The sequence below is a fragment of the Ammospiza nelsoni genome, chromosome 17 (genome assembly GCF_027579445.1).
Source record: "Ammospiza nelsoni isolate bAmmNel1 chromosome 17, bAmmNel1.pri, whole genome shotgun sequence".
NCBI classification, from domain to species: domain Eukaryota; kingdom Metazoa; phylum Chordata; class Aves; order Passeriformes; family Passerellidae; genus Ammospiza; species Ammospiza nelsoni.
Window position 1 is genome coordinate 11,063,167 of NC_080649.1, and position 19,096 is coordinate 11,082,262.

Sequence of the window (19,096 nt, forward strand, 5' to 3'; positions counted from 1 at the left end):
CTTTATTTAAATTTTGGAATTATTGGATAATACACAGTGAATGCATTAAATTAAGGTAATGGTAATATAAGTGTTAAGCAATAAGGATGTAATCTCCTGTACACAGCATCAGAGCAACGTTTTAACAGCCCATCCGAATTCTCCCTACCAAAACAGTGTGGTTCCTGTAGATTTACATAGTGCCTTTTATCCTGAAGGAGTCCAAAGCATTCTGTGAAATCTGAGCAGATCACAGCACTGAGAGTTGCTGACCAGAGAGTGCCAGCCAGCCCCAGCCCCTTCAGCCGCCCAGGCTGGCACAGGCTGGCACAGCCGCCCGGGCAGGACGAGCAGAGCGAGCGCCTCCCGCATCCCGGATCTACCTCAGCTGCTGCCCTCTGGCTCCTCCAGCATCCCCGCCCATGCCAGCAGCATCCCTGTGCCAGCAGCATCCCTGTGCCAGCGGTGTCCCCGTGCCAGCGTCCCCACCCTTCCCGGCGATCGGAGCGCGGGGCTGCGCTGGCTGCAGGCGGCAGCGCCCATCGGAGCCACGCCGGGGGGTTGCTGTGTGAAATCCTCTGTGAGCAATCGTTTTCTGTAGGAACTGTACATATTGTAAATAAAATAGCCCGGGGTAAACTCTGCTCTGTGTCTCGGCTCTTCATTTTGGAGAGGAGTGGGAGTTACAGCTCTTGGGTCACTCAGAACTCAGGGAGATTTTGGTTAGATCAAGTAGATAAAGTTTGCAAACTTTGGCTAAATTGTGTGTTAGGAATGGCATTAATACTGTAAGGTGTGCTGGCCAGAAGGTGTTGTCATTACATTGCAAGAGTTCTATTGTCATTATATTGCAGAGGTTCCATATTGCTGGAGTTTCGTGCCTCCATGATGTTTCTCACAGGCAGCTCCTCAGAGCACTGACTCTTCCTTGTCCTCACAGCAGCCACTGACTCCAGTCCCCTCAACCAACCAATCCACTCTTTTATAGCACTCTTCTTATTGGTTACTGGCCTATTAAAGTCAGGCCTGCTTCTAATCTTTAATAATTAACCCAGCTGCAACTCTAGAGGGGATAAGATTACTTTCTATACTACCTTTATTTACTTACATTTTGTCCCTCTACAAGAAGGTAAATTCTGACTTGTACCTCAGCTTCCACATTTTGAGCCCTTGCTTTTCCTGAAACACTGAGGTGCAGTGTCACTGTTTGATGTGAGAGCAGCAAGTGTCATTTATTGTTGGCTGTTAAACCTGCCTGGTCTCTGGGTCAGAAAAAGGGGGAAATGTTCACATGTAATATGTCCTAATCTGGATCCATATCTGTGTTCTATTTAATTTCTGTCCCAGGTGATGTTGAAGTTAGCTGTATACCAAGCACAGCAGGAAATTAAATTTTCTATGGTTGGAAGCTTTATTTTTTATTAAATAGTTGTGTAAAACTATTGTACTTATAAATAGTGGTGTAAAAATGTCCTGACTACTTCTGTTAAATACCTCTTGCACATCTCAAGTCATACATTTCTATAATTTCTTTGCTGTGTGTATATTCATGTGGATTTGGGTTTTGCACCTTTCCTGATTAATGCCACTGACTTGGTGCATTATTTACCACTAATTAACAGCAACACTTGTGGTTTCACAGCCACATTTTAAAATAGAGAAAAATCTAAACATCCTAAAAAAATGTGTGAATTGGTAAAACCTGTTGTGCTGCCATCTGTGTGCCTTCCATCCTTGAGGGTTTGTGTTCCATGAGGTCACAGCAGGTTGGGTGGTTGGGGGGGACAGTCCCTGACCTTGGTACAGAGGAGGGAAAGCTGGGGCAGCTGCTCTGGGCATGACTGGGTGTTGGAGGGGGTTGTGCAGGGTTGGCTCTGGCTTTCATGAAAGCCTGGGAAAATGGGTGTTTAACAGTTTTTACATGTATTTTTTATGGTTTTTCGCATCTTACTGTTTGAAGACGAGTTTCTGTGGTCCCAAGGCTGCAGTGGTGCAGGTGTTGAAGTAAAAATCGTGCATATGCCCAGCCTAGGTTAACTGAACGGGGATCAGCTCAGTAGGGGCAATTTGAGGTGCACAGCTGGCTTAGGGTCACAGGGCTGGTGGGCAGAGCTGTTCCTGAGGCTCGTTCCCAATGCTGCCTTCAACCCCAGTGTCCAACAGCCAGGACTCGCCTTTGCTGTGGCGCTGTGCCAGCTGCCGGAGGAGCTGCTGGGGACTCTGACCTGACTCGGTGTCCCTGACTCTTTCCCGGTGTCCCTGTCCCGGTGTCCCTGTCCCTTTCCCGCTGTCCCTGTCCCGGTGCCCCGCGGGCGGAGCGCGCAGTGCGCCCCGTGCCCGGCAGGGGGCAGTGGCGGGCGGCGTCCCGGGACTGTGGCTGGTCAGTGAGTGACCCGACAGGGACAGGGACACTGCTCACTGCACAGGGACAGGGACACTGGTCACTGCACAGGGACAGGGACACTGCTCACATCACACTGATCACTGCACAGGGACAGGGACACTGCTCACATCACACTGATCACGGGACAGGGACAGGGACACTGGTCACTGCACAGGGACAGGGACACTGCTCACATCACACTGATCACTGCACAGGGACAGGGACACTGGTCACATCACACTGATCACGGGACAGGGACAGGGACACTGGTCACATCACACTGATCACGGGACAGGGACAGGGACACTGGTCACATCACACTGATCACTGCACAGGGACAGGGACACTGGTCACTGCACAGGGACAGGGACACTGGTCACATCACACTGATCGCAGCACAGGGACACTGGTCACACACCTGCACAGTGTGGATAAGGATCTCTCTCAACTCTTTAAGTGCCCATAGTGCAGCCCCGGTGCCCAGAGCAGGGTTGGGGAGCAGCCTCGGTGCTGCTGCCCCGCATCCCCCCTGCCCTCACATGTGCCAGTGTGAAAGCACTGATGATGTTATAGCATGGAAATGCACGAGTTTCTTCTCTTCCTCTGTTTATTTTTCCAGCCAGCAATAAGCTGCAGCAGCTGCTGCTGCTGTCAGTGTTGAGAAGGGTCTGGGCACCTCCTGGGCATTGTAATTGCAGATATTTGATTGCACAAGGTAAGTGACAGAATTCTGTGTGAAGGTGAAGTCTAATAAGTCCTGCTTTGGGAGATGATGCACTGCAGTGAGAGGGCTGAGAGGTAAAATAAAGGCCTTGTGTTGTGGTGACTTTTTTCAGACTTTGTTTGCTGCTTTTTCTTCTTTGTGTGTTTGCACACAAAGTGCCTTTTGCATTGTAGCTTGTTAATGTAAAGGAGGTGTCCCAGTGACCTGCATCTCTGCTCTGGGTGAAACAGGGCATGGCAGCAATGCACACAGCAGATTTGCCAGCATTGTGAACAATAACAGGTTTATTTTCTTACCTCGTACATAACAGAGTAAAGACAGTCTCATAACTTAGTGTTTTGTTAATAAATAATCAGCCACACTGTACCACCCACAGCCCTGCAGGGAGAAGAGCAGAGAGAAATGAAATCCCAGCCAGTCAGTTCCAGTGCAGAGAAGGTAAGAGCTTCTCTGAAACATCCATGTCCAAACCTTGGGTAGTGGTGGGCTGAGAGGTCCAGAGGAGTCTGTGTCCCAGCTGGGTGGGGGATTTGAGAGGAGCTGAAGAACTCACCAGCTGGAAACTTCACAGCACAGGGCAGCGAATCAAATAGAGCATAAATTAAATGATAGTGCAAATTAGTCTTGGAGTGTTTTTTGTTTTATAGCCAGTCCAACCATGTGGTGCTAAACTGGAGTTTACCAGGTGGGTTCACCAGCAAGGGAGCTGCAGAACATAAGCATAGTCCTGGGAGTTTCCTAGCAGTAGTTTTATGTGCAGCATCTTATGCCATTGGGAAATAGAGGCTTTACAGCATCTGGTTGCACAAAGTTTGTTTCTATAGTCTTTTGTATCTATAAATGTGAAATTGGCAGTATGGGCAGTAATGATCTGCATCCTTGAAGAGCTTGATGAAGAGAGGGACGAAGCAGCATCCGAAGCAGCACCTGGAGCCAAAGGGGAGATGGACGTGCACAGAATGATTTCTGCCTTCCCTTTCCTGCTGGCCACAGCTGTGATTCCCCCCTGCCTTGTTCTGTCTGCCTTTCCACTGTGTGAATCCACTTCTTTCCCAAGCCTATTAATGTTTAAAGTATCTTCCAAAAAATTTATCTTTGCTTCTGACGTCTCATGCATGAGTCTGTTCCTGAGCCTGATTCTAAATTACAGTTGGGAAGGAGACAGTGTTGTACCAATTTCTGCTTGTCTTATGAAAAGTGAAACATACTGGGATAAATTCAGCAAGTTTGCATCCCCTGTAGCCATGATGACTGTATCTAAAAAGGACAGGATGGCTTCTCAACAAGTGGAGAAGGGCAAACTGTCTGCATAGGCACTAACTAGAACTTTGATTTTTAATTACTTATTTTTAACCTTCTGCTGTGCTGAATATGCACAGTGCCCATGAAAACTTACCCAACCATGCACAGGCTGGTGCACAGGAGGTAGGACAGCTTGCCCAGTCTGTAGGTGACCTGGGTGGTGATGTGCTGGCGGCATGAAGGACAGATTGTGGATGTTGGTTTGCTGGAGAAGATCCCTGCCACGATGATGGGAGGCTGGGGCACCAAATAAACTGAGTTCAGGAGGAGAGGAGAAGCAGCCAAATTAGAAGCACAGGAAATATTTTGCAAGTTTAAAAGCCTAAATTCAGAGAATGTGCGTTCTTAATGTGGCATCTGTGTTAATATTGTTGATTTCAGGTGTATTCCTAAGAGCCACTGTGCTGATTCTGTGTGTCCCCACCACCCTCTGTGGATGTACTCTGACACTGAGGGTTTATCTTCTGATATTTACAATGATATGAAAATCCTTGTTCTCCCCATAGAAGAGATTTGAAGGAGGTTGGGGAACTTTCTGGATCTACTTTTCAGTAGTGATGAGAAATTCATCAAAGCAGTTACTCTTACACCTACCAAACAGCTGTAGGTGTTTGTAGCTACAGCTACTGGTGCTGTTCTCAGTCTCCAGCTCATGTTTTTGCAGTCTAGACTTGACTGTCATATTCCCCGAGGGGCACACCCCTTGTAGATACATGAAGGATATTTTTTCAGAAATGTTTTCAGTAAAAAAATACCATTTTAAGGATCCTAAAACATGTTTAGGGTACAACTTCACACTGTAGCCTGAGGCAAAATGTGAGGAGTGGGAAGGTATCTGTTAGATAGATAGGATAGAGCATGTCTGAGTTCAAGTGCCTTCTGGTTTTAAGGATATTTAAAAATGTATGTCTCCTTTGCTCCTGTATGAGGTGTTACTGACTGTTCTTCAAAGCCTTTCCTCAGCAAATCCTTTGAGCTTCTCCACTTCATAAAGGTGACTAGAACAGGAACATTGGCCTTAAAATTATTTGTTCTGAAAGCTCTGGCTTCTGGCCTTTTTGGTTTGGTTTGGTTTTGGTTTTTTTTTTTAAATGGTTACTTGTGTAGATTGGCTAATGCTGGACAATCAAGTTTAAGTTCCTTGTATTATTATCCTTAGTTTGTCTTGTGACATTTCTGTGGAAATTTTCCAGCTTATGAGGTTGTGATGGGGTCAGCAAAGTCCCACCCTGTGTGTGGATGTTCAAACCCAGCCCATTTCCCTGCTGCTGTCCTGCACACCCTGGGCTTACCCGGCTCCTCCACGATGGTGGTCTCTCGGTACGAGTAGGGTGGGGGAGAGGGATACTCATAGCCCCCTGTGCAAAGAGAAACAGGCAAAAATCTGTAAGGAACAACAGCTTCTGGCTCCCAAAAACCCATGGAGTGAGACAGGAGGGGCCTGCAGGGAGTGCTAAACCCAGCCACAGAACTGATTCAGGGGGTCTCAAAGCCAAAGAGCTGCAGTGACTGGCTGGCCTCACTTTTATAAAAGCTGAAAAACCAAATCATTTCTTAGGAAAGGCAGCAACTCCATCGTTCCAGCATAACACTGTCATGATACTCAATCTTAATTTAAGGACTCCACAGATAAAGGACCCACAGCACTTCTACCTTCAGTGGTAACAACCCTTACTATTTAGTATTTAGAGCCTTTTCACTAGTTCAAACTTCATCAGCTTTCAACAAAGATATTTCATCACACTCTGTTCTAGAAAGAAAAAAAAAAAGTTAAAATATCTTTTTCCTTTTGCTTTAGGAGAAGGGAAGCTGGTGACTAAGACACCTCAAGCTTTTTTCAGTTCTTTTGCTAATCTTTCAAATTAAAGAATGCAATCAGCCTACCTAAGGTGAAATAAATGACTGTATAAAAAAAAATTACATTCATGAATACATTCAAAATAAATCCATGTAAAAAGCTTTACAGCCAGCTGGCGTGGATGGATGTGGTACCAAACACATCCTGGGACTGTCCTCCTGTCCCATCCAGGGCTGCTCTGGGGCAGGAGGACAGTCCCTAGGAGAAATCTTGGTTGGTCAAGCCTGGGCAGCATTGGAGAAACTCCCACCCCCGGCAGAGCAGCCCTGAGTCCAGCCTGTGCTCAAACTCTCACAAAGGATGTGGCTGCAACCAGGGAATGAATGAGCCCACAGGGATACAAATGGAATATAAAACCAGGATTTTCAAGAGTAGGATAAAATATAGTGGCAAAGGTGAAAAAAATGTTATCAATATTTTCTTGAATGGCTTGCCAGAAGTGGTAGAGATTTGCAATGGTGTTTGGGTTTTGTGGTGGTGGGCTGGTCTTTAGTTTTTGGTTTTGAGGAGTTTTCTGTTTGATTTTTTAGGGGATATTATTTGTGGGGGGGAAATGGTAAAAAAATTAAAAACTAAATAATTTCCTTCTGATTTAGAAAAGGAATGTTCTTAGTACAGGTGAGCTCCCACTGGCTGTGTGTTAGAGGAGGATCTGCAGCTCAGTGCTGGGTGTGGGCACTGCCTGCGCCTTGCCTGAGTGGCTCCAAGTGAGAGATTCCTTCTCCAGAGCCTCCTGAAAGCTCTGCTGAGCTTAGGAAAAGGCCAGAGAGATCTTTGAGGACAAAAATATTTACAGAGAGAGCTGATCCAAACGAAATATCTGAAAATGAGTCAGGGTTAGAGGCCCATGGGTGACACATCCAGCATTATAAGTTACTGCCTGACCTCCCATTGGGATTTTTTCTCCAGCCCTGTCCAGTAAATGGCAATTTCCTCAGCAGCAGAAGGTAACAGAGGTACAATCACTGAGGATGGGGAGTGTTGAGGTGCTTGTGTGGGTGTGAGGGCAGTGCCTGGGTTCAGAAGGAAAAGCCCATCCAGGAGAGCAGCAGTTCCTGGCACCTCCTGCAGCCCTGGAGCTGAATTGTCATCACTGCATCCCTGTAGGAGCCTGGGGAGGGCAGCCTGGCCAGCAGGGACTGCAGAAAAAAGGCAGAACTCTAAAACTAGATGACAATTTAAGCAGGACACAGCCCATCCACGTACAGAGTTTGCTGGCTGAACACTTGCGCGTTAGGAATATGAAATTATTGTAGCAACACAGCTGCAATAAAACATGTGGTTTTAAAATAAAATATTAACTAAACTAAAAATTATTAACTAAAAACTATTAACTAAACTAAATTATTAAGTATATATTTTTTAACTAAAAATTATTAACTAAAAATTATTAACTAAAAATTATTGCCATTAGTTGGAGCTGTGGATGCTGAGACTTTTGAACTTTAAAGGCACAGGAACATTTTAGTGATGTCTCTATTAGGAGATCCTATCCCACCCTGGGGTTTATACACTGGCACAGATGCTTTCTAAACCCATCACACCCTGGCAAGGCTGGGCCCCAGATGTGCTCGGTGATGAGCTGGAATGTAGGGGGATATAGGATGGGTAAATGAAAGTGGTATAGAATGTGATCTTATCCCCTAAAGAGTTGCAGCTGAACCAATTATTAAAGATTAGGAGCAGGCCTGATATTAACAGGCCACAGCTGTAGCCAATAAGAAGAGTGTTATAAAAGAGTGGATTGGTTGTTTGAGGAGGAACTGGAGTCAGTGGCTGCTGTGAGGATGAGGAAGAGTCAGTGCCTAGAGGAGCTGCCTGCGAGAAACATCGCGGAGGTATGAAATTCTAGCAATATGGAACCTTTGCAGTGTAATGACAATAGAACTCTTGCAATGTAGTGACAACACTGGAACCCAACCCCTGGGAGCCCCCGGGATCCCCTCCCGGCCCCGCTCACCATCCTGGCCCAGCGGCGGCGCCGAGGGCTCCGGGAAGCGCTCGGGGTGCGGCTCGTACATCACCATGGGCACCTGCGGCCGCTGCTTCTCCGCCGCCATCCCTGCGCTCACCTGTGAGACAAGGGCAAAATAAAACCTTCCCTGTGCTCACCTGTGAGACAAGGGCAAAATAAAACCTTCCCTGCGCTCACCTGTGAGACAAGGGCAAAATAAAACCTTCCCTGCGCTCACCTGTGAGACAGGGGCAAAATAAAACCTTCCCTGCGCTCACCTGTGAGACAGGGGCAAAATAAAACCTTCCCTGCGCTCACCTGTGAGACAAGGGCAAAATAAAACCTTCCCTGCGCTCACCTGTGAGACAAGGGCAAAATAAAACCTTCCCTGCGCTCACCTGTGAGACAAGGGCAAAATAAAACCTTCCCTGTGCTCACCTGTGAGACAAGGGCAAAATAAAACCTTCCCTGTGCTCACCTGTGAGACAAGGGCAAAATAAAACCTTCCCTGCGCTCACCTGTGAGACAAGGGCAAAATAAAACCTTCCCTGTGCTCACCTGTGAGACAAGGGCAAAATAAAACCTTCCCTGTGCTCACCTGTGGGAGAGGGACAAAATAAAACCTTCCCTGCGCTCACCTGTGGGAGAGGGGCAAAATAAAACCTTCCCTGCGCTCACCTGTGGGAGAGGGGCAAAATAAAACCTTCCCTGCGCTCACCTGTGGGAGAGGGGCAAAATAAAACCTTCCCTGCGCTCACCTGTGGGAGAGGGGCAAAATAAAACCTTCCCTGCGCTCACCTGTGAGACAAGGGCAAAATAAAACCTTCCCTGTGCTCACCTGTGAGACAAGGGCAAAATAAAACCTTCCCTGTGCTCACCTGTGAGACAAGGGCAAAATAAAACCTTCCCTGTGGCTCACCTGTGGGAGAGGGGCAAAATAAAACCTTCCCTGTGGCTCTCCTGCCAGAGAAGGGCAAAACAAAATCTTCTCTGTGGCTCACCTGTGGGAGAGGGGCAAAATAAAACCTTCCCTGCGCTCACCTGCGAGAGAAGGGCAAAATAAAACCTTCCCTGTGCTCACCTGTGAGACAAGGGCAAAATAAAACCTTCCCTGCGCTCACCTGTGAGACAAGGGCAAAATAAAACCTTCCCTGTGCTCACCTGTGAGACAAGGGCAAAATAAAACCTTCCCTGTGCTCACCTGTGGGAGAGGGACAAAATAAAACCTTCCCTGCGCTCACCTGTGGGAGAGGGGCAAAATAAAACCTTCCCTGCGCTCACCTGTGGGAGAGGGGCAAAATAAAACCTTCCCTGCGCTCACCTGTGGGAGAGGGGCAAAATAAAACCTTCCCTGCGCTCACCTGTGGGAGAGGGGCAAAATAAAACCTTCCCTGCGCTCACCTGTGAGACAAGGGCAAAATAAAACCTTCCCTGTGCTCACCTGTGAGACAAGGGCAAAATAAAACCTTCCCTGTGCTCACCTGTGAGACAAGGGCAAAATAAAACCTTCCCTGTGGCTCACCTGTGGGAGAGGGGCAAAATAAAACCTTCCCTGTGGCTCTCCTGCCAGAGAAGGGCAAAACAAAATCTTCTCTGTGGCTCACCTGTGGGAGAGGGGCAAAATAAAACCTTCCCTGCGCTCACCTGCGAGAGAAGGGCAAAATAAAACCTTCCCTGTGCTCACCTGCCAGAGAAGGGCAAATCAAACCTTCCCTGTGCTCACCTGTGAGACAAGGGCAAAATAAACCTTCCCTGCCTGGCTCTCCCTGCCCTGGGTTTGCCAGTGCTTCTGTGGCTCCTGCTTCTCACACTTGGGTGGTGCTCAGAGGGAAATTAGCAGTTTTCACACTGTTTTGTTTTGTTTTTTTTAGGGTGGAGAGCAGTCAGTTCCTGTCGCACTTCATTATAAGGAAGGTGGAGGGTAGAAAATACCATCTTAATAAAAGAAATACCAGTATTTCTTTGTGCTGGGAAGCTAAAGATGTTCCCACAGAAAACACTGTGCAAACTCGGGACTGAAGGAGTTTCCTGTGCAGAAAAGAAGCTATTTTTTTTTTTTCCAAGTAATCAAAAAAAGGGCAGAGCATACTTGGAGCCCCTGTGAAAAACCTTCCCTTGTGATTAAGTCAGTGCAATCAGCGGCAATTCGGACCCGTCTTTCTTCGGGTTGTTGTGCAAACTTATCAGCGTTGTTATCGTGACCGGTTTTGTCCTGTGAAACTATTGTCTCATCGGTAGGTGACAGGCTTTTGTTGGGAAACATCCTCATTACGGGTGACTGCGCTGCCTGAGGCTCTGAGCAGGGTGAAACCACAAAATGTGTGTTTTGCAGGTGTTGGCAGGGGCTGATCCTCGCGATAAAGGCGGGTGGGAGGAAGAGGACGGGGATAGAGATGTGTGTTTGTATCCCTGCCAGTGGAAAGGTGATAATTATTCCTAGCTGCCCCTTCAAGCAGTATTAACTGGTTGATTTCTTACTAACATTTACTGGAAGAGTCCTTTGCAGAAAAAAGGGACAGCCTTGTTGCACAGGTCAGAGAGTGTTTTGGGGGAAAAGGGAAGTTTTGGGGAAAAAAGGAGCACAGATGCATAAACTGCCCAGATGTGTGGGGTAAAAGCAGCAGAGGAATTGCTGGGCAAGGCAGGATGTCCCAACAGGTCTGTTTGCAAGGGGTGTTGGAGGGAGAGGACAAAACAGGGAGGATCAGCAGTGCTGAGTTAAAGCATCAGCCTCTCAGGGAGAAAAAAATAAAAAGGGATTTGACAATATCACCAGGGAAGATGTGCCGTGATTTTCACAAATCTGGATGAACGGCAGGTGATATGAAAAATGGTAGCAGAATGAATCATTGAGGGAATAGGTAGGATGGTGGGAGAAAACAATCAGAAGTACAGCATTGGCCACGTTAAGGCCAAAGATACCAAAGGAAATTGCAAATACATGGATTGGAGAGGATGGCTAGAGAAAGGTACATTTCACTGTAATTGTTATAAAGGAACTAAACCTTTATTAGAGGATTGGGAATGGCAGAGGTGTTAACAGGCCATTGATGAAGCTTCCTGAGGATCCCACCAAGAAAAAAAAGGTGAGTCAAGAGAATCTGGGTAGGATGAAGCTGTGAGAAGCAAGGGAGAATAAACAGTTTGTCAGCAGTGACTGTGGCTCAGAAGTGCTGTGATGGATGATGTGACATTATCCGGCGTTGGCCAAGAGCTGCTCCCCTGGGACAGGGATTAGTGGGGAAAATTACAGGGAGTCTCCAAGCTTTTGTCTTATTCCCATCTTGGTGCACCAAACGCTGGGTGGTGTCCATTTGGGTGACACTTCTGCAGAATTCCTCTCGCTGCGAAACAGGAAAAAGAGGGAAGAGCTTTTGAATTGCACCCAGTGCCCGTGAGCCCGGGCAGGGGCAGGAGGGAGCGATGATGGCTAACACGGCGAGAACTTGTCGAGGTTCCTGCCGAGAGCAGGCACACACTGAGTAATCCCGGCTCCACCCGAGGGATGGGATAACATCACCGGGGGAATGGGCAGGACACGAGTCAGCAGCACAGCGGGGAATTGTGTGGGATGCCGGGTTTGTGTTGGATGTATTTGGGATGCCGGGTTTGTGTTGGATGTATTTGGGATGCCGGGTTTGTGTTGGATGTATTTGGGATGCCGGGTTTGTTGGATCTATTGGAGCTGCCGAGCACAGGGGCTGTGGTCTGTGATAAAGCCCTGAATTCTCTCCTCTCTGTGCCTTGTTCCACCTGCAGCAGCTCTGTGTGAGCGGGAATGGAGGAGCTGCTGGGGCTGGGGGGGCTCAGCTCCTCAGCCCGGGTGGGAGGCAGCGCCAGGGGCTCGGTACCCTCTGGGCATGAATGCTGAGCGTCCAGAGGTCAGGAAAGGCATTTTTAGGGTTGTTTATGCAGCTCTGCAGAGCCTTTAATTCGGCTCACTCTCAGCTCCTGGTCCCTGCCCTGTACAAAGTGCCCGAGAGCCCTTCAGGGCTGACCTCCAAACCTGCAGCTGTTGTTGCCTAAATTAGAGCAAGGGATTTCCCTCTTTTTCAGGTGTTGGAGAAGGAGATATAGGAGAGAACAGTGTGAGTAGCCCTGGAGGAAAACTCATAAGGAGAAATACCAGGCAGCAGTTCCTGAAGAGCAGGAAAATGCCCTGTAAGCCTGTCTGCAGTGACAGCCAGGAGGTCGCAGTGAGCAGCCCAGGATGGTGTGAGCCGCCCTCTCTGCAGCCACCCTGAGCAAACAGAGCAAGGGCAGAGCAGCCCCTGGGGTGGGCCCGGGTTTGTCCAACAGATTGACTCCAACTCCTGCAAACTGCTTGATTTGCAGGCAGAACTGCACAGTCCAGGGGCACCAAAACAGTTCTCTGTGTTCTCTCAAGTTTTAATCTCGTCTACACATTGGTATAAACGGGTTTGCACTGGAAAATAAAGACTTTAAGTCATGTGGAAATCAGTATTTAAAACAAGAAGTAACTCGCACCCTGAGGGATGTGCACAAAGAGCCAGCTCAGTGCAAGCAAGCACTGATCTCTCTGTTCAGGAAGGAGAGACCCCAGGGGAGGGTGGGCAGGCAGTTTCCATCATTTTCCTCTGACTTGCTCCAGGAGCTGTGTTTGGGTGTGAGGAGCAGCCTGGTGCAGGCAGGCGAGGCTGATGAGCTGTGAAATTCCAGGGCACAGCCCCACTCTGCACGTCCCTCCTGATTGCCCCTGCTGGCTCAATAACCCCAGGTGGGGCTCATTCAAACTCATCTCTGCTTGGAAAGGGGTTTCATTTGGAAACCAGAGCTCCCTGCAGCACTAATACTCCTTCCAGGGTCATACCTGGCTCTCAAGGATGGCATCTCAGCCTGCAGTGACTTTGTAAGAAGGGTTTGATCTCCATTCCAGGTTCATCTGCTGTCAGTGTGGGATTTGCTGTTCAGTGCTCAGAGACAGAAAAAAGGGAACATGGAATTTGGGAGGAAACTTTAAGATTCGTGTGTTTGAAGAATATAGGGTGCTACATTCAAAAGTTTGGTATTTTGGAAGATTAGCATGAAAATATTATAGTAAATGATCTCCACATTTCATGGACATGTGGAGGAATAGTAGTTTTCTCCAGAGGCCTGTTGGCTTCCAGGACACTGGCTCAAAGGCTCTCAGTTTGCTAAATGTGTTCTGGTTCTCCTGCCATCACTAATTTAACATTTTCCTGGGCATTTAGTCCTTCCAGCTGTGTTTATGAGGCAATTTAAACTTCTGATATTTTGAAGAGTGACCATAAAATGCCATTGCTGGCATGCAATTACATCCAGGGCTTGAACAATATCAAGAGCGTGTTTCACCTGATTGAAGCAGTTAATTCCAGTTTTTGGCCAGCAATGAAACACTGAATTCCTCAGTGGAGAGATCTTTTCCCTTTAGTCCAGAGTTGGTCATTTCAGGTAACATTCACAATGTGCTGAGGGCTTTCAGATGTTCAAAAAGGAATAGTTCCAGCTCTAATACAGACAAACATAACTGGGGAGCAGGACTCAGGTATTTGCCTATTCTCTTAAATAGAAGCTAAGAGAGAGGACTGCTGGCAGCAAATGAGAATTTGGACTTTGGAAAGCATTCATTATATCTGGAGTAGACAAGCTTTTCAAGGAGATTAAGAACACTCTGAATTCCCCATTCTTAACTCATGAAATTAATTTTTTTTTTATATCACAGTTATTCTGGCTTTTTAGCCTGAATCAGGTTACCAGCCCCTTCAAATGGAGAGGATGCAGCTGAGGGGGCCTGGCTGAATATGCACCAAATCTCCTGGTGCAGACTCTTCACCTGCTTCCCTTTTCTTGTCTGTTCACTGCCCTGGCTCCCTCCCTGCTGTGTGCACTCCCAGGCACTGCCTGGGTTTCCAGTCCTGTCCCACATCAGATGTTTGTGTTAGGTTAGTCCCTCCTGAAAGGAGCCCTGGTCTGTAATTCAGCACATTTACTGCTCCTGTTGCTCTCACCTTAAAGCAATTCAAACCACTGTAAACTTTCCCAAACCTTCCAGTCTGGAATTATTAACAGTAGTTTCTTGCTGTGTGCTGTTGTGCCAGCACCCTGCTTTTACAGAAAACCTTCTCCCCTGAGCCAGCCCAGAGAACATTCCTGTCCCTTCTCAGGACTGAGCAAGGTTTGATCCTTTTCATTTCTGTACAGTGAATTCATCCTCCTTGTCCCTGAATGGTCAGTGACCTCTGTCCTCAGCCCATGGAATGGCATGAATGTCATCTTGTGTTGAATGGAAAAGTTGTCTGCAGAACAATCCAGCAGCCCTTATTTCCTTTTCCCAGCCACCTCACGCTGGTGGTTTGTATTTAAGTTGTCATTAACCAGCAGCAGGTCTTTCTCCTCCAATGTCATTCTGCACTAATGAACTCCCAGCTCGCAGCTGAAATTTGGGGTAGTTTTTTAAGTGGGCTGCTTTGTTGCATTATAAGGCACACAAATACTGCCACTGCAGGTCTCTGACTTTTCTTATTCTGTGTAATAGATTTTCTGCTTCCATAATTTGTTTCTCAAGTCATACATTTTATTAGCCACTCCTATATTTCTGCCAAGGTTATTAATTAAAATACTGAATAAGATCCATCACTGCTTCCTGTGCTAACCTTTGATGCAAACCAGGTTTATCTATTAAACCTTGTTCCTTAGTTTACTGTTTGAAGTATAATCCCTTGTTCCCTTGAGATGACCAACTTTATTCACATTTAAAGGGCGCTTGCTGTGAAGGGTGAGCACAGCTGAGCTCTGGGATTGCATTAGAACTGGTCCCTCCCTAATTACCATTCCAAAAATAAAATAATAACCACTAAAGGGAAGTATTGTCCAGTGGTTTGTGCATTAACTTGGACTGGGGGAAAAAAAAATGGGCTCAGTTCCTGTTCTGCCACAGTGACGTTTAACAGTTAATTAATCTTGGTTTTCCTTAGCTCTGTTGTAGACAGAAATGCTGTTTTGGGGAGACACTACATCAATTCTGCTGTGACATGGTCACATTTGGTTATGCCTTAAAGCTGGACCAACAGAAGTTGGGAAATGCTGAGTTTAGATTCAGCCTTGGTCCTCTTTGAGCACAATTTTGTCTTTCATGTTCCCTTTTAGCTTTCAAAATTGAGGGCAGCCTTACACACTTGTTTCCAGCACTTAATCATTACTTTAAAAATTGATGTTTGCCAACTTTTAATTTAATTCCTTTATAGATGAACATTCCCTCACCAAGAGCATTGACTCATGGGTAGCCAGCATTTTATTTGCACCCTTTCAAAAATAATGTCCATAACTTGTCCTTCAAATGAAAGCTGATAGAGCAGCTCAAGCAATGTGTCCTACAGCATCTGGAGCTGGTTTAGCAACTCTCACAAAGTTATTATGAATAAATCGACTTCAAGCAAGCAGGTGTGTGTGCCCTGCTTTTACGTGTGAGCTAAGACCTTTCCTATGGTGCATTAGTTTGAATTTCTATCCCTATTACTGCTCATTTCCACCTTCTCAGAAAGATCCTTTTCTTCTCTTCCATCTCTGCTCTGTTCTAGGAGAAAGAGACAATATCTTGAGAATATTTGCCTCCAGATTTTAGGAACAAGAGATTGTAGATTCTCGGAGCTTGCCAATTTAATGCGAAGTGAACACTGACAAGGGAGAGCCAGAGGTGCCCCACTGCCCATCTCAGTGTCTGCCCCAGCCCTGTCCCTGCCCTCTCTGCCTCCCCAGGAGCAAACACAGCATGACCCCAGCCCATCTGGCAGCTCCTACCTTTCTGTAGCTCTGGCAGATCCTGGGAGAGGAGGGAAAGCCTCAGGATGTGCTCGCTGCAGCCATGTCTGTGCCGGGCTGTGCGTGGGGACAGAGCCGCAGCAGCAGGGCAGGGACACGGCCCCGCTCTGCTGTGACACCCGTGGCACTCAGCCCTCACAGGCTGTAATTAGCCCAGTTTGTCACTGCCCCAGCCTCTGCTCACACCTGCTCTGTCACACCAGGAATGCTGTGGGACTGGCTTCCACCAGAGGATGTTTTGGTTGGTTTGTTTTATTCCCAATATCCCAGAAATTTTCCTTTGTGCTAAGCTGAAAGCTAATGGAGTGATGAGAAGCAGCACAGAAATAACTTGAGGGAATGGAGAGAAAAGTGTGTGTCCCACCCAAATGTGTGCTTCTCTATGAGAAAATAAGGATGAAAAACCACAGGTACAGGTGGATCTGGGGCTCTGATATTTTATTATTGAGATCAGCGATCACTTTAAATTTCTGACCAATTGAGTGTGCTTAGATCAGCAAGGATCTCTGGACAAGCTGGCAAATATTGATATTTTAGCTGGAATCTTCTTGGTAACCAGGTCTGTGGCTGAACTGGATTTTTGTTAAATAGATGCTTTGTGGTGGGTACCAGTATGCCCACCCAGATGCTCTTGTTCTCCTCTTCAACAGTGAAAATAAGATGGAAATGATCTTCAGGTGAGATGAAATCACATACCAATCACCATCCCAGGCAAAGCAGACTTGACAATTCAAATAATTGAATTTATTACCAATTAAAATATATTGGAAAAGTGAGAAATAGAGACAAAACCATCTCCCTCAGATGCCACACATCTGGCACCTCTAAGTCTAACAGTGGCCCTGTGGCCCTCTCAGTCAGAATTGTTTTTATTCATCTGAACCTCCTGCAAACCTGTTTTGCACAAAGATCTTCCTCCACAGCTGGGAATCCATCCCCAGAGCTCCCCAAAGGATGGAGCAGGATGCCCTGGGTTGTTTGGCAGACTCACATCTCCAGCACAGAACGTGCTGCTGGCTCAGCTCCTGGCCAAAATCTTGTTTGAGAAAGGGCTGCAGCAGTGCAGGAAGCCCCTGAGCTTGGAAAGTCAGGATTGCACAATAATTAGGAAAACAGAATTTTGGGAAACTGCCATGGGAACAGGAAGAAGGGAGGGAACTGCTGTGCACTCCAAGTTTTCATATCCCTTTTGTCACCTCAACTTGGACACTCTGGAAACAGATTTTTTGTTGTTGTTGAGATGTTTTGGTGGGTTTGGATGCTGTTGATGGTGACAGCACATCACCTGCCTCTCCCCAGACATGAAGGACAGGTACAGAGCTCTTACTCAGATTTGTTTCACTGCCAAAGAGGAGGCTCAGCACTCAGTGCACAACACACATCATCAGCAGCTGCAGACTCACCTCCCAAGAGTCACATCTCCAGGCTAAACTAAGAATATGAAAGGATTGCTGACAGTCACTGTGGCTGATCCCATTTCTGCCTTTCAAATCTTTGCTCTTTCACAAGTTTCTCATGTGATATTGACTCCTCTGTGTTGACTTCATGTAAAGAAAAATAATAGACTGATTGTAATAAATCAATTTCAATAGAAATGTTAAGATGCTGCTTTGTTGAAATTCAAACACTTTGTGGAGAGGCTTTATTTTGACAATATTTTCTTAGAAAAGTCACTGCATGTTCATACTGCAATTTCTTAAAGAGGTGCTTTGAGGTCTAGGGAAAACACTCTGGAAGGAAAAATAAAGGAGAAGTGTCAAAACAGTAATATCTGTAGGAAAAAATGGATTTAAGAAGAGTCCTTTTATATATTTATATAACAGGAAATCAGTGTGGGGAAAGGGGCCATTTTTTAGGGGATGGGTGTCTTTCCTTGTCCTTGAACAACAGAGGAGAAGAAATGATGAAACCACGAGTGCATCCAGAAGTACTCATGCACAAGAAATTCTGGCTGTGAGGTAGGTTGGTTTAAGTGCTTAAATATTTCCAGCAGCTTTCATTCCCTCATTGTGCTGCTTTCATTCCCTCTGTGCTGCCCAGCTGGCACCTGGGCAAGGCCCTGCCCTGGCTGCAGCTCCCAGGGCTCTGTGCAGGGGGCAGGGGGCAGTGCCAGCTCTGTGCCTGCTCCTGGTGGCACTGGCTGCTCTGTCCCCTCCAGCCATGGGTGCAAGGGGCAGTGCCAGCTCTGTGCCTGCTCCTGATGGCATTGGCTGCTCTGTCCCCTCCAGCCTTGGTGCAGGGGACAGGTGTGATGGTGTTCACAGGGGTCCCAGGATGAGGGAAGAGACGAGGATTTGACTCCATGTTTCAGAAGGCTGATTTATTATTTTATGATATATATTACATTAAAACTATACTAAAAGAATAGAAGAAAGGATTTCCTCAGAAGGTCAGCTACGAATAGAATAGGAAAGAATGATAACAAAGGTTTGTGGCTCAGACTCTCTGTCCGAGCCAGCTGACTGTGGTTGGCCATTAATTAGAAACAACCACATGAGACCAATCACAGATTAGTTGCACCTGTTATATTCCACAGCGGCAGATAATCATTGTTTACATTTTGTTCCTGAGGCCTCTCAGCTTCTCACGAGGAAAAATCCTAAGGAAAGGGTTTTTCATAAAAGATGTCTGTGACAGGCAGTGCCAGCTCTGTGCCTGCTCCTGCTGGCACTGGGTGCTGTGTTGCCTCCAGCCCTTGGTGCAGCTGAGCTGGAGGGGTGCAAAGAGGGGTGCAGAGATCCTCCTGCCTCCCGCCAAGCTGCCTTTGTCCCTCTGTGCTGCCCTGCCAGTGATGCCCCAGCCTGTGGGGGAAGTTGGGGGTTTTGAACTTTGGTTTACACGTGTATCACCGGCTTTGTTTCCCAACCCTGATTACAGTGCTTGCTCTAGGAGAAACAGTGTGAGGCTTGGGAGGGGAGAGATGCTATCAGCCCCCTGAATATCATGTGTGCTATCAGGGACAAACCAGGATGCAATAATCATTATAAATTAGTCCATCAAGTGATGACTGCTTTTCCTATCCTTGTTAAAAAAAAAAAAAAAAAAACACTTGCTGCATCTAGGAGCTGTTCACCATTATTGGTGGCTTCTTTCCCA

General features: G+C 46.9%; 1 protein-coding gene across 1 annotated transcript; it reads right to left on the reverse strand.

Annotated features, from left to right (window-relative positions):
- Positions 1 to 3,499: 3,499 nt before the first annotated feature.
- On the reverse strand, positions 3,500 to 16,062 carry LITAFD (LITAF domain containing). Its single transcript, XM_059484797.1, has 5 exons — positions 15,980 to 16,062; positions 8,207 to 8,318; positions 5,681 to 5,746; positions 4,483 to 4,642; positions 3,500 to 4,013 (listed from the first exon to the last, which is right to left on the reverse strand). Exons 2-5 carry the CDS (start codon positions 8,304 to 8,306, stop codon positions 3,905 to 3,907), a joined length of 435 nt encoding a protein of 144 aa, XP_059340780.1. The 5' UTR covers positions 8,307 to 8,318; positions 15,980 to 16,062; the 3' UTR covers positions 3,500 to 3,904.
- Positions 16,063 to 19,096: the final 3,034 nt, after the last annotated feature.